We start from the raw sequence: 14,950 nt of genomic DNA, 5'->3' as shown, positions 1-14,950 counted from the left end.
TATATACACCATTCAGTTTGCATATGTAAAAATAAAATGTTATCGAGGTTTGAATGTCAGTTTTGCGCCTACTCACCCCATTTTACAGTAACCTTACAAAAATCCCGAAAACTTAACGGTTTCAGTTTTATGATATGATAATACAAAATATGACAAACAGTTCATTAATTATGACTTAAAACTTTATGTGGGAAACAAAGGACAGGACAACCCCACAAGTCGATCAAGCACAAAATAGCTAGCGACAGCCGCATAATTATAAATAAATTGTTAATGCTATAAGTAGATTGTTGTGTTTATAACTTTTATAAGTAACGTTTGGCCAGCACAATACGGCTAGCTGGCAATCGGCAGTCTTGCAGTTGGTGAACGCGATCACTTCTCTCGTAGGCCGGCTCTGAAACGGAGAAAATCTGAATTAAGATGTCAATTCATCCCAACAGATGACAACAACAACAACACCACAACAACAACAACACCACAACAATAACAACTCAACAACAACAATACAACAACAACACAACAACAACAACCAGTCGGAAAAGGTTCCCGTTACAAGAATGACCTGAACCCCTAGTGTAAATTGCATTCGATAGCGTGACGGACGTACGAGTTTGCTTTAAGTTTCATTTTGTATGGGATTTTGAACAGCGCGCCAAGCGGGGCGTTTTGGATACTCAAAATCCCATAACAAAGATAATAGAGTGTACGGAGTTACATATATCTTTGCCTATACACAATTGCCCACTTAACGCAACGTCACGTCACGTCACGTCACGCTATCGAATGAAATTTACACTTGGGGTACTGAATTCTTTGAAAGGTAGTTTGGGCAAGTTTGGGGGTAGCATCAATATTGAGAGGGTATGCGTTGTTAATTTTTTTAATGCCGAAAACTGTTCGATATTTAGTTGACTTACCGGCAGCGAGAGCGCGCAGGGCTAGAATCGCGCCGTCTCGGGTGAGAGGCGCCTCCAGCGTTTCAGAGATTCGGGAGAGCCAACGGGCTTCAGTACACCTGAATTATTCAGACACATAAACTTAAAGTAAATAAAATGAAATTAAATATCTATATTACAGATGTATTATACCTATTGATACAGGTCCGGTCTTATCTTATCTTATCTTATTATTTTCGGGGGCCCTTACGGATACACTTCGACCCATAGGGATCTTTTGTGCAATTACCCCCTGGAGAAGATCCGTCAGCTACTCAAGAGCTTTTCCCACCATATCCATGTGTCGGATGATGGAGCTCATGGGTAGCGTTTTAAAGTCCTTTGGTTCCAGATATCCTGCTCCAAAGTCCTTCATTCTTTGTCTGGCGAGGGCGTGACATTCACACATTAAGTGTTTCACTGTCTCTTCCTCTTCGCCACACATACGACAATCGGTGTTGTCAGAGTGTCCCATCTTGGCCAGAATTCCTTTGACCCCGTAATGGCCAGTGAACACCCCCGTTATGATTTGGAGTTGTCTTTTGCTAAGTTTCCATCAAAGCTTTTTGCTCCAGCCGGAGTCTACTCCTTGCATGAAGAGCTTTGCATCATGCTTTAGGCCCGTCAGACAAAGTCCCGTCAGGTCCGGTGCTACAGGAGAGAGCTGATACGCTGTACAAAACGCTACTCACGCTGGACAAGGATCAGCTGGAACCAACAAGTTCATCGGCAGAGGAGACAGCTCCTTTATATGTGGTTGTTGCACCGTGTATTTCTTCCGCGATGGGCTTAGGCTCTTCTTTTGGGCCTTGCGCTCCTAGTATTGAGGAAAAAGTATAAAGCCGTTAAAAATGGTAACAGTAATGTATAGTACAGTAATCCGTACATTACCCAATTTTTAATAATGTATTTTTCTATGTGGAACGTGACGTGAATGAAATGTCTTTAAAAAAAACCGTAGGTGTCGGATCAAAAACTAAATAATTAAGTCCGACTCACGCTTGACTGCACATTTCTCCTGTCTATAGGTAAAAAACTATTTTGTGTATTTTTTTCAAAATTTTCGTCCCAGTACGTTCGGAGATAAATGGACGGACAGACAGACAGACGCACGAGTGATCCAATAAGGGTTACCTACGTTTTTCCTTTTTGAGGTACGGAACCCTAAAAACTTACCAAATAATAGGCAGTCTCAATAAGCTCCTTCGTCTTCTCATTAATGAGACACAGCGTCAGACCGAGCTGGTGCAAAGATGGCTGCTTGTCTCCTAGAAGGTTCTGGAACGGCTCCAGGGATAGGTCCAACATTCTAGAACAAAGATTATGTGCTATAAAAGGCATTTTTTCTCCTTTTGCGTCGGATTTTGATAAAAGGTAATATAATATACTTAAATCCCTAATCTGTACAATTAAAAAATGGAAGCTAGCTTGGCGCCGGATGGTAGGGTGCCCAGAAGGCTGGTGGCGTTGCCGCGCTGAATAACAATAACAATATTTTTATTCATAACAAAAGTTTAGCAGGAACGTTATATTGAACCCCGCATTAGGCATGGCCTGTATCGCGGGGGTCATGATCAACATGCTGGCGATGCCAATAGGGATGTTGACATGAATCGCGAATATATAGCATGTTATGTTTTTACCATAGCAGGGTATATTAGAACGCGGAAAATCATATTTTGCAAATATGCGTGATAAATTAATTAAAAATAATCAAAAGTATTTAAAATAATGCCCAGTATCACGTGACTGCAAACGCCAATCGGAGCACGTGACGTAATCACAGTGGAATCACCAAAGACAAGTTATAAAACCTGCCTAAGTGTCTACAGATTATCGTACCGAAACGCGATCTTGGTGCGGTGCGAATCGATAGTGTGTAAGGTGGTGCGTTAAGGACGCAGCTATAAGTTAGAGCGAGAAAGAAGGTCGCTGTCCGATGCGGTAGTGTGTTATGGCTTTAAAAAAAATTGTCAGTTGCCATATAAATTTAAAAAAATGACTGACAGGAGTTTGTTTAAAACGCCGTTACGTCATCAAGGTCACGTGACAGTTTGGAGCGTTTAGACGCGAAATTTAAACACGAAACTTATTATACATGTTTTTTATTCAAAATTAATGAATATATTTTTTTTATATTTTTTTCTTTAATTATTAACATCCAAATAACAAAAAATTGTCAACATCCCTATTCGTTGGGCAGGGAAGTAACCAGCCCTCTGGTCACCCGTAGGTAACATCAGTTAGACGCTTCGCTAGCTCCTTAATTTTTTTATTTGTAAATATGTGTATAGGTAGATATTTTTAGTTAATTTAATTTATTATAGGTATTATTTATGTTTTTTATATTTTTATGTTTGTAAATACCGTCTAGAATATAATAGTAAAATCTGTAGGTACAATATAAGCTTAATGTTTTCGTAACTATTCGGATTTTTTTTCTATTTGGAAATCTAAATGATTATGACATTATCTGTGTCGGACCGTTTTGCTTTTTTGACTAATTGATGTCAGTTTTGAATAGCACGCCTCTCATTGCGGCATAGTCAATTAGGCCATTTTGGCCATTTTTGAAGGGCTCTAGCGCCTTAAAAAACAAAAATATCAAAAAAAGCAAAACGGTCCGACACAGATATTGACAATATTAATCTGTGTTGAAAAAATCATTGCTCTAGCTTTAAAACCCACGGAGGAAACAGTCGAGTACGTTTGTATGGAGAAATGACCACTCCTGTTGGCTCTTAATTATTCCACAATTAGGTGACCAAGCCTACATGCATATTATGTGTTTACAATAACAGACATAACTGATGACTAATGATCTCGCGCCATCTGTCGGCGACTGACGGCACTAATGACTGATGATAATGACGATTGATGACTGGACCTTAGGGCCGTAGGTGCTAATCTATTCCTAGGCTACACATGGTGCAAGGCGCGTATATTTCGTGTCCTATCTCTAATAAGACAACGTCAGATATATATTATGTCATTAATTTCAATGATTAAGTAGGTAAAGTATGTAGGTACACCAGGTACACAGAGTTGACAGAGAGGATCTTAAACACTTTAAAAACAAATGAATAACCAAACATCTTAATAACTCGTTAGCGTCAATAACCAATATCACAGAATAAATAATAGTACCAAGTACAGAAGACTCACTCTTTAACAAAACGCGTCTGTTACGATCAGCACAGATATGGCCGCTAGGTGGCGACAGCGCCACGCGCGGCTTATGGCTTTCCCCAAAATTGGGGTGGAACGGATGTACTTTTAGCTACCTGTAGCAAAGCGACGAAATCGCGGAGTGAGACACGGCTGCCAATATATGGCTTATTTTAGTTATTTTTTATTAACAGTAGTTAACTAAATACATAGATAGGTACATTGCAAGTTAAATAAAAGCTTGTAAAAAGAGACAAAATACAGAGCGTTACTAAATTTGGGCTCACTCCGCGATTTCGTCGCTTTGCTACAGGTATTAGCTAAAAGTACATCCATTCCACCACAGGTTCCACACCAATTTTGGTGGCTAGCCATAAGCCGCGCGTGGCGCTGTCGCCATCTAGCGGCCATATCTGTGCTGATCGTAACAGACGCGTTTTGTTAAGAGAGTAAGTCTTCTGTACCTAGTACTATTATTTATTCTGTGATTTTACTAGTAAGAAGATAAAGATACCTATATGTCTTCGGTACAGTCATATTGAATATTGATAGGTGGTTAGATGGGCTAATTCATTTATAATGGATTAAGTTAACAATGGGTAATCGATCGCGTACGCACTTAGCGTACAGTCGGCGAGGGAATAGGTACGTTACCATTATACGAGTAGGTACAGTCAGGAACAGCTGCGATGGTGTGGGAAAGGATGACAGGATTTAGATACATTTCAAGCGTTGTTGTTCAAGTACGTAAACAGCGTTGTTTTCTTTAATATGTTACGTTTCACGCTAGACCGGGCCGGAGCTTCCGGCGCTTCGTTTTCTATGGAAATCACCACGTGATCACCGATCAGCCGTCATAAAAAAACCGGCCAAGTGCGAGTCGGACTCGCGCACGGAGGGTTCCGCACCATCAACAAAAAATAGAGCAAAACAAGCAAAAAAACGGTCACCCATCCAAGTACTGACCCCGCCCGACGTTGCTTAACTTCGGTCAAAAATCATGTTTGTTGTATGGGAGCCCCACTTAAATCTTTATTTTATTCCGTTTTTAGTATTTGTTATTATAGCGGCAACAGAAATACATCATCTGTGAAAATTTCAACTGTCTAGCTATCACGGTTCGTGAGATACAGCCTGGTGACAGACGGACGGACGGACGGACAGCGGAGTCTTAGTAATAGGGTCCCGTTTTTACCCTTTGGGTACGGAACCCTAAAAAATTACATGTCGGACGCCGCGGCCCGGGCTCGGCCTGATCTAGCGTGAGTCATTCTTCTATTAGGTAGTAGACTTCCTGATTGGTAGGCAAACGTGTGGCATATTGGAGCGTTTTCACATAACCCGATATGATATATGTCAGAAGGAAGTAAAATGTAAGACATATATGTTTTTCTGTATTTATTTCATCATTTAATAAATCTTCCTAGAAAACGATAGATGACGCTATTTTTCTCATAGGCGCCTTCCGGTATACGACATCTGATATCAGAAAGACGCTTCCGGTAATTTCAGCTATGTCAATGCCCCCCGTTAGCTAACCGGACCGGTAATCGGACCGATAATATTTGTTTGTATGTGTTGGTATAATTAGGGTTCCGTACCCAAAGGGTAAAAACGGGACCCTATTACTAAGACTCCGCTGTCCGTCCGTCCGTCCGTCTGTCACCGGGCTGTATCTCACGAACCGTGATAGCTAGACAGTTGAAATTTTCACAGATGATGTATTTCTGTTGCCGCTATAACAACAAACAAATACTAAAAACAGAATAAAATAAACATTTAAGTGGGGCTCCCATACAACAAACGTGATTTTTGACCGAAGTTAAGCAACGTCGGGCGGGGTCAGTACTTGGATGATGGGTGACCGTTTTTTTGCTTGTTTTGCTCTATTTTTTGTTGATGGTGCGGAACCCTCCGTGCGCGAGTCCGACTCGCACTTGGGCGATTTTTTTTTTGATGTAGAGTTTGTGCAGAAAGAGAAGAGTTGTGGAATGTAAGGGAGCCCACGATACATTCTATGACTCTCCTCTTTCCGCACAGACTCTAGTGTGCGTGACAGCTAGATTAATGGGATTGGCCGGTCGAAGATGGGTCGAAATATTAAGCAGATAGCGCCATCATAGCTTGCCCTGTCAATCCCTAGAATTGTGTCAAATATTTGTTTTTAATGTCCTGGATGCCAGCCCTTTAAGCCAAATCTCATAGAAAAAGGGGCAACTATGATGGCGCCATCTATGCAAACCTTTGACAGTTGCCAACCCCATTGTATAAAACTAACCTAAAAATGTCACTGATCTTATCCATGTTAGTCTCCAACAGCTTAGTTTTCTCTCTATCCTTCATCCGCAGTATCTCCGTCCTGCTCTTCACCTCTTCCAGCTCCTGTCTCAGTTGCTCTAGGTTCTCTCTCTGTCGCACTTCCACAGACTCGTTGAAATCTTTACGATCAGCTGCAAGGAGATTTTTTTTGAATGTAATTTTTCGAGTGTCACTTTAGACCGGGCCGTGTACGAGAGCTTCCGGCGCATCGGTTTCTATGGAAAGCATTACGTGATCACCTGTCATCTGTCATAGAAAAGTAAGCGACGGAACCTCCGGCCCGGACACGGCCCGGTCGGCCCGATCAAACGTGAGTCATTCTTTATTCTGAGATAGGGACCTTCGCTTCGTTTTTACCGATTTCCCGTCGAAGCCTGCCAAGCTCCTTGCTCAATACGATATTTTCCGCACACAAATCGGTGAGCAGCCGGTATACGGAGAAGTTTTCTTGTTCGGTCTTCTCGAACGCTTCTATTATTCTCTGTGCGTTGGTCTCCTGGGTGTAGTTCTAAAAAAAGAATGAACAGTCAACAGCAGAATAGCAGAAAATACATTAGGGCAAGTTGTGGAAAGTTTCTGAAAAGTTGGAAAGCGGAAATTTAAGGAAAATTTTACAGGAAGAAAAGGAAGCATTCACTTTCCTATTTCATCAGAAGATACCTAATGGGCGTAGCCAAGGTAACAATAGTCAAGAGTTAACGCCAACCAAAAAATGAATGATAAAAGGTGCAGGGGGGGCAATTTCGACTGCGGAAAATAATCTAAATATATTCCATTTGTATAATATACTTATGCAGAGTGGAAAATGGTGAATGAATGATGAGAAACGAAACCAGACGGTTGTTTACTATAATAACATTAATACTGAATCCAGGCCTGTGGCAGCCGTTCATCGGTGGAGATGACTCACCTTAGGCATTCACAAAATGCCTATAAAGTAAAAAAGATATTTTCGTTTGTAAAAAGCCTTAGATTCAGACTGGGAAAATATGAAACCCCTCACTTGTTCTGTTCAAATCGGTACAAAGTCAGCTTAGACGGAGTCTACCTCTATATCTTTAAGCAGATTGGTGTGGTAGTCCAACTCCTCCTGCCACTGCTCCTCTTTCTTCCTCTGCATCTCCTCTTGCTTTCTTTCCACACTCTCATTGACTCTCTTCACCCCCTTCGCGGCCAAGAACTTGTACGTTTTCATCTCGTGGTCTAACGCTTTTTGGAGATCACGCATTTCCTGAAATAATAAATAGTTGGAAGGGGTTGGTAGAGGAAGTTGGAAGGGGCAGACCTCGGCGGAATTTCTCTGATCAGATCAGGGAAATCCTGAAGAAAGGCCAGGTCAAGAACACCCTAAACTGGCGAGCGTGTACGAGGAATGTTATGAAAGTAACGGAAGCGAAAGAGGTATGTCAGTATCGTAGCAAACAGCCGCGGCCCGCCTTAAGGAGCGCTTGTGCGGTGCACTCCCATATATAATCAAAATGAAATTATGGTACCTATTTAATATATTACTATTTAAGATCGATCGTAAAAAACTCAATACCAATTAAATAATAACCTTTATTCATTATAAGTTTATAGACAGCTCACCACTACCTACACGGCGTACTCCTATAATTTCATAGAAATCAAAGGTAACGCGCGAAGCGGAGCGCTTTGGATTGCGCTCCTATGGAAACAGATTTAGTACATTCGATCAATAGGAAATTCAATAAGAGCGAAAGAGAAGTTTCACCACAGGTCCGCACGTGAATCGAAAGATTTTCTATGAGGGAAGAGGCAAAATCGGTGCGGCGCTCCGAGCCCGCGCGGTTGACCTTGCGCGCGCATCCCGCGCGCCATGTTGATGTTGTCACGTGTTTCTAACTAAACAGACCTTAGTCAATTTTAAATTATGTGCGGGAATGCAAATTTGGCTTTTTTTCATTCTAAATAATGAAACAAGAGTTTAAACAGTTAAAGCACATAATCTGTTTGTTGTGAGGTGTTTAAAAATTAATGAATTTAACGTGAGAATGTGAAAAAGTTTACAAAATCGACTCGAGTTAAATTATGGACGACCTTGAACTTTCGTAGCAATGTTAGTCGAAAACAAAAACTTATAGAGACAAACCAAAGAAAGTCTGCAGCGCTAGATTAAAAGTAGTTTTTAAAAATCAGTATGCGACAACACCACAGAAAATGGATTAAATAGTCTTGATACTTGTGAAATTTCTACCATATTTACCGTCTATGAAAAAATTAAGCTGTATGCACAGCTTAATTTTTATGGTAAAATAAATTTCATTCCAACAATAGATGTCACTATTAATATGTAGACATATACTAATATTGATAAATAATATTGGGAGAATGTGACATTTGGCTTCATCAAAATTAATAAGCTTTTGTAATATCCCCGACGGCGGTAAATAGGTACAGAGGGCCTACCGCGAACACCGAAGTTCTCAATATGCGAGCATCTTTCTCTTTTACTCCCATTAAGGCGTAATTAGATTGACAGAGAAATTGCCCGCAATTTGCGAACTGAAGTTTTCGGAAAAACGAAATAAACCATTAAAACAATAAACATATATTAAAAATTAATTTTAGCTTTAACTAGTAGGTACCCATGCCGTGAGCATAAGCATGGAGGTTGTGGGTTCGAACTCAAAACCCGGCTAGTACCAATGAGTTTCTCGAAATGTTAGAGGAAGTTCATAAGTATGCCTATACCTATTATAGGTGTGTTCAATTTGCTGTGAAACCTTAGTCTAAACCAATATTATATTATCTAAGTAGGTACATATGGTGAAGTATTAAGATGTTTCATTCCACTTACCCGTCATCAACTCCAAATTTTGTAAACATTGTCGTTTTTCAGCTTGAATCGCCTCGTGCTGACTTTTTACAAGTGTAAAATTATTCGTCATGCGGAAAAGTAACTCCCGCACGCCGGTTTTGTAAGGTTTCACCATGTTTATTCCGTTCATCACAAAACACAATGAATATTTAAACGATTTTGACAAACAGATACCATAGTGCATGACGTTTACTGACTGCTTAAAAAACATTGCCATATGTAGTTTTTTAATTCGATGTCAAATTATTGCGCTGCAGACTTTCTTTGGTTTGTCTCTATATTTTTTAAATCAGATCAATATGCAAAAACACCGTGGTTGTGTTGTGTGAATGTGATAAAAGTAACTAGCTTGTTTTGTTTTTCGTGTTATCTAAGTATATGTTTTGTGTTTGGCGCGGGCGCGAGCGACGGCTGTGCGGTGAGTTTGTTTGGAGCGAAATAGGTGTGTTATTAACAATTTAGCACATCTTTCCATAAAATTGAAATAAAAACATATCCATTTGTAAAATGAACTGCAGTTGGCGTCTATCAGTCGTCAAGATATTCGTAATACCGAAAATCTATGAGAGAGTTCAATGACCGGGTGGACGGAAACCGACATCTAGGTACTTTGCGACGGTTAATTGAATGTGTAGGTTTAGTTTTTGTTTTTTATTGTGAGTGAACACCCATAATACATAGCTACCAGCCGCCCCTGGTAGCAAATGGAAATCCGTGGTCTCTGTCTACCCCTCCGGGAAATAGGCGTTATTATTATGTATTGTATGTAATAAATAGTTGAAGCCCTGCGAAGATTTGCATTCTGGACCCTGTATCTAACACAATAGGGTTCAAACCTGCACTTGTATGGTCTGGTCCACGCGCCCTTTCTCCGTCAAAGACCGTAGTTTGGTGCACCACTCGTCCCGCTGGTCGTATGCCACAGATGAGGACTCGAACAGGTCTGTAAGGAACTTCTTTCCTTTGCCGAGAGCTGATATCATCTTGGACCAGTTCTGGTTGAAGATGGCCCTGCGGATGAAGATGAGAGAGATCAATCACACGAATGCCTATGATAGAGGACTTAAAGAGCTATATGACACCTATGTATGATAAGCAGAAATTAATGGTTTTGGAAAAGTTCATACCAACCGTTTGGTAAGTACTGAAAGCAACATCGTTTATGTATATTCTGATAGTGTCTGGTCTGAGTTTGAGTCTAGGTTTGGACATGGTTGATATAGACTGAACTGCTAGGCTTAACTGAATCGAGTACGTATCCCGAAAGCATCCTCAATGGTCAAATTAGCTATCGTATGGACCCCACAGATTATAGCTTAGGCGCATTGCCTAGGTAGAGGCGAACTGAGAAGATGAAGAGACTTGAACTTATATTGTGGCGACTGGCAGGAGCAAGCACAGGGCTATAACCTCGAAAATCAAAGTTCGCGAATTGCGGACATTTTTCTCTGTCACTCTAATTACGCCTTCATCGGAGTAAAAGAGAAAGATCCCCGCAATTTGCGAATTTCGGTTTTTGCGGTAGACCCTCCGATTCGTGATGAGTGGCGGAAGAAAGAGTCTTTGGCCTACAATGCGACTCAATGTAGGTTAATAAAAAAGTACAACCTTCAGTGTTGACACAAGACACAAGCATTTCATTCCTCACCTAAGCTGTCCTTAAGCATATGCTCGATCTGATCGCGTATCTGCTGGTTCTGTATTATCAAAAGCTTCGGTGTTATTACTCCTCACCTGTCCTTAAGCATATGCTCGATCTGCTCGCGTATCTGCTGGTTCTGTATTATCAAAAGCTTCGGTGTTATTACTCCTCACCTGTCCTTAAGCATATGCTCGATCTGCTGGCGTATCTGCTGGTTCTCATGCTGCACTGCGTTGAAGCGGCGGTTGGCTGTTTCCAGCTTATTCTCTGTGGCCATTAGACGAGTCTCTCCTTGTTGGGCTCTCTCTTTCAACTGAAATAAATAGAGTTTTAACTGGATTTTATTGAAAGTCGTACACTTCACTTTTTTAATTTGGCAATCTTTGTGTTATTTGCCGCGCTCTTCCGATAGGAGTCGCGAGATTTTTATTTGCAATCCGTTACTTTTTTTCTTAGACTTAGTAATGGAAGTTATGGGAAAAACGTAAAATGGAAAAATGTATGTAAATAATTATTGGGATACTTTTCTTCTCCTAATCCTATTATAATCTAAAGAACTGCTGATTCTGAGTAGAAATTACGTAAAATCCGAACAATTCCTTGGAGTAATCTCCTTGTATATTACCTACATTACAAGCAAAATATACCTTTCCCATAGAAGCATTGACGCGGTTTTGCAGCTCTAACAGGTTCTTGTGGTCTCGCTGCAGCAATCCTTCCAACTGCTCCATAAGGAGTATACGTCCTGTCAACAGCACACTGCTGTTATATATCGGTAGGAGATAAAATTGAGGCTTTTCTAGTCACCCTAGAAACTTAGAAGTTAGAGTGTATGATCGCTGTAGCTTAGGCCCACTTGCACCAGTCCACTAACCCGGGCTAACCGGTTAAAACGCCAGGTTACCATGGTTACCAGTAAAATTTGACACTGGGTTAACGGTTTAATCGGCTAACCCCGGGTCAGTGGGATGCAAGTGGCGCTTAATCGTAATTTTTTTTTTAAATATCAGTATACTGGAGGTTCAAATTTTTATTGATGGAAAGTCTACTGCGTGACATCAGCATACCCTGACACTGATGCTCCGTCTTCTCTCTTAGCAACAAGGAGCGCTGCAGCTCCGCCTTCATTCGCTTTTCGTTCTTCTTGTGCACACCGGTTGTCGCGATCTGAAAAGATAGGATGAATGCGCTTAATCATGTATCATCTCTTCTGACGGTTAAACTTTTTCGTCACATCTCCCTTCATGCTGCGGTACCTACTCCTTCCGTAGTTGTGGTTGATGAAGCAGGAGATCCTGTCTGCTGAACATCGGTTGAACCCCGTGATCGGTTGCATCGGTTGGTACTGTTCTGTGGAAGTGATGATAATGATGTCCTCCCTGACATATCCGTCGACGGCGACATCCTGAGAAGCGTTTTAGTAACTCTTGCCAGGAGTCATCAGCGCGTGATTATATTAAAGTGAGGAAGCATTTGCGCGGACACAGACCCACTCTCTCGTCCCCTAAATCAAGTTACCAGGGGAGCGGAGGTCCGCTACGACTAGATTGACCTAGAGGGTGCAGTAACTGGCCGCATGTCTCTAATGAGTCCCCGCATGCGCCCTTACAGGCACGTCACGGATAAACATATTTTTACCATGTCTCCCCATACCAGATTCTCATTGATTATATAACTCGGATCGCTATTAGCAATGCATCTATAATTTGTAAAATACACAGCAAACATATATATATTGCATCTTCCATGCTTTGAAGTTGTATTTCCGGTAATCAGATGTCTAAGCCGAAGGGATCAAGTCTTCCAGATTTGGGGACACTTGGTAAAAAGATTTTAAGTGGTAATGTCATATTTCGAGGGTAGTATCTACATTAATTTATTCACTTTATCTACAGAAAATTAATATATGAAGATATCAAACACATATTAATCCATAATCTTATACTTTTAAAAAACAATGTAATCGTATTATCCATAAAACAACATAAAATAGGGAATCAATTTTTGTACCAAAAAAAAAACAAAAATCTAAGTTATTAACATAAAATTTCTTGTAACAAGCTAATTTTTTTAAAGTTCTTATGAAGGTATTTTTAGCGTCAGATACCTACAGCAATTTTAATTTTTTTACCCATCACTGGTCGTTATTGTTTAGTATAATAAATAAGTTTAGTTTACTGCTCACGTTTCGAGGACGGTGTTTGAGCTGCATAATCCTAAAATCCTTTCTATGGACCGTCGGTTCTATAGTACATAAGGTCGGAAAGCCATTGAAATAGCATTTCATCCATAAAAACAAATATCTTCGGTTGAAAACCAAATATCGTTATAAGTGTTTTTTGTCGACTGAGTAACATCCCCTGTGTGTAAAACGTTTAACTTGATAAAAAAGACCAAGTACGGGTAGTTCGTAAAATGTTGATGTCAACTTTAGTCAGTCTTTTCAAAGGCCACAGGGATAATTCCGTTTTCGGAGTCGGTTGTATAATTAAAAACTGAATTATACGCCATTAAATTCCGTTTTAATAAACAATAATGAGTCAAAAACCTTGAAAGTTTAAATCAGTGTTTCTCTGGTCGTACTTTCGCGGCATGATTTACTAAAGAAAAGAAAATATTTATGATAGTTCTATGAATCATTTTGTAAGTAAATTTATTACAATGTATATTTGATCGCTTTGGCGGTGACATGATCCCGGAATCATATCTCCCCTGAAGAAAAAGACAAAGTCTCCCCATACATAGTAAGATCGCCTTCCGAGCCGTTACAGACTTCTACACTCAGAATGAACGAATGATGCTGTTCCACTGTGTTAACTCCAACTTGGCGACTCGTTTAACTCTTTACCTTCAAATCTTCCTTCATGCTGCGGTAATCTTTCCGTAGCTGGCGCAGCAGGATATCCTGTCTTCTGAACATCGGGTGCACACCGACAGTTCTGTTGGCCCGGTCTCGTTGTATTATCCGGAACTATGTAAAGGAAGCAAGAATAAATGGGGCATTATCTATGAAAAGGGACCTTATTGTCGATGGCGCTTACGCCGCACAGCGTCGCGCGGCATTGTATCTATATCGGAGCATCTTTAATAATGGCGTAAGCGCCACCGACAATAAGGTCCCTTTTCATAGATAACGTCACAAATACCTACATAAGGTCAATGTGGCGAAGAACATTTATCAGGTAAGACCATCTACAAGCTCTTTCAACCCTTCTAACTCTTAACACTTTCCATTATTAAAGGAAGCTGAAACCGTGAGGTTACTTTAGTAAGGCTGGGTGCCAATGCAATGTTATGGTACCATCGACCTGATTTGGCAGGTGGGGTAGGAACTGTGATAAAAGAACGTAACCTCATTAAGTTTGGGTTTGTTGGAATTGTCTAGTTATTAGGTTGCGTTGTTTTATCACAGAGTTCCAATGGCCACCTCCTGTCTCCATCATCAGATCAGCTCGAAGGTACCATAATATTGCACTGTCACCCAACTTATGCATGTAGGTATGCATATTTTCAGCTTCATTGGAAAACGGGAAGTGGGCCAAATTTAACTTGCAAGATTTGATTACTAACAGACAGACACACAGACAGATAAACGGGACAGTTTAACTTGTAAAATGGTTACATACCTGTCTCTGTAGCATTAAATGCTCATCCTCTTTCTTCTTCATGATCTCCTGGTCACTGATCTGTGGTTCTGTCTGATTGTCCATCTTGATATAATTAAACGTAAAAAATGTGTACAAATTTTATATGACAATTTAACCTACTAGATTTTATTTAATGGTTTTGACTTATAGGTGGGTAGGGTAGACCGATGCAAATTGAATCACCGGGCTATTCGGAATATTCAGATTAAATGTAACCTTAATTCCTGCTAAACTTCAATTATGAATAAAAATATTATTATTGTTATATTGTTATTGTTAAGATACTTAAGTATACCTACATTGTAGGAGTTGTGTTATTACGCTCTCTGATGTCACTGTAAATATTAATTGACTTTTGAACGAGCTCTTGAGGTCTACCCTAAAAATATTTTTTGTA

The 14,950-nt window shown here is 40.3% G+C and overlaps 1 protein-coding gene across 1 annotated transcript; it reads right to left on the bottom strand.

Annotated features, from left to right (window-relative positions):
• Positions 1 to 277: 277 nt before the first annotated feature.
• Positions 278 to 14,670, bottom strand: LOC134657450 (uncharacterized). Its single transcript, XM_063513008.1, has 13 exons — positions 14,533 to 14,670; positions 13,755 to 13,877; positions 11,974 to 12,073; positions 11,554 to 11,651; positions 11,080 to 11,219; positions 10,101 to 10,275; positions 7,474 to 7,656; positions 6,783 to 6,933; positions 6,385 to 6,556; positions 2,115 to 2,247; positions 1,631 to 1,755; positions 921 to 1,018; positions 278 to 397 (listed from the first exon to the last, which is right to left on the bottom strand). The coding sequence occupies exons 1-13, from the start codon at positions 14,614 to 14,616 to the stop codon at positions 306 to 308; spliced, it is 1,674 nt and encodes a 557-aa protein (XP_063369078.1). The 5' UTR covers positions 14,617 to 14,670; the 3' UTR covers positions 278 to 305.
• Positions 14,671 to 14,950: the final 280 nt, after the last annotated feature.

Source organism: Cydia amplana, chromosome 20, assembly GCF_948474715.1.
Source record: "Cydia amplana chromosome 20, ilCydAmpl1.1, whole genome shotgun sequence".
NCBI classification, from domain to species: Eukaryota; Metazoa; Arthropoda; class Insecta; order Lepidoptera; family Tortricidae; genus Cydia; species Cydia amplana.
This window is presented reverse-complemented; position numbering and strand designations above follow the sequence as displayed.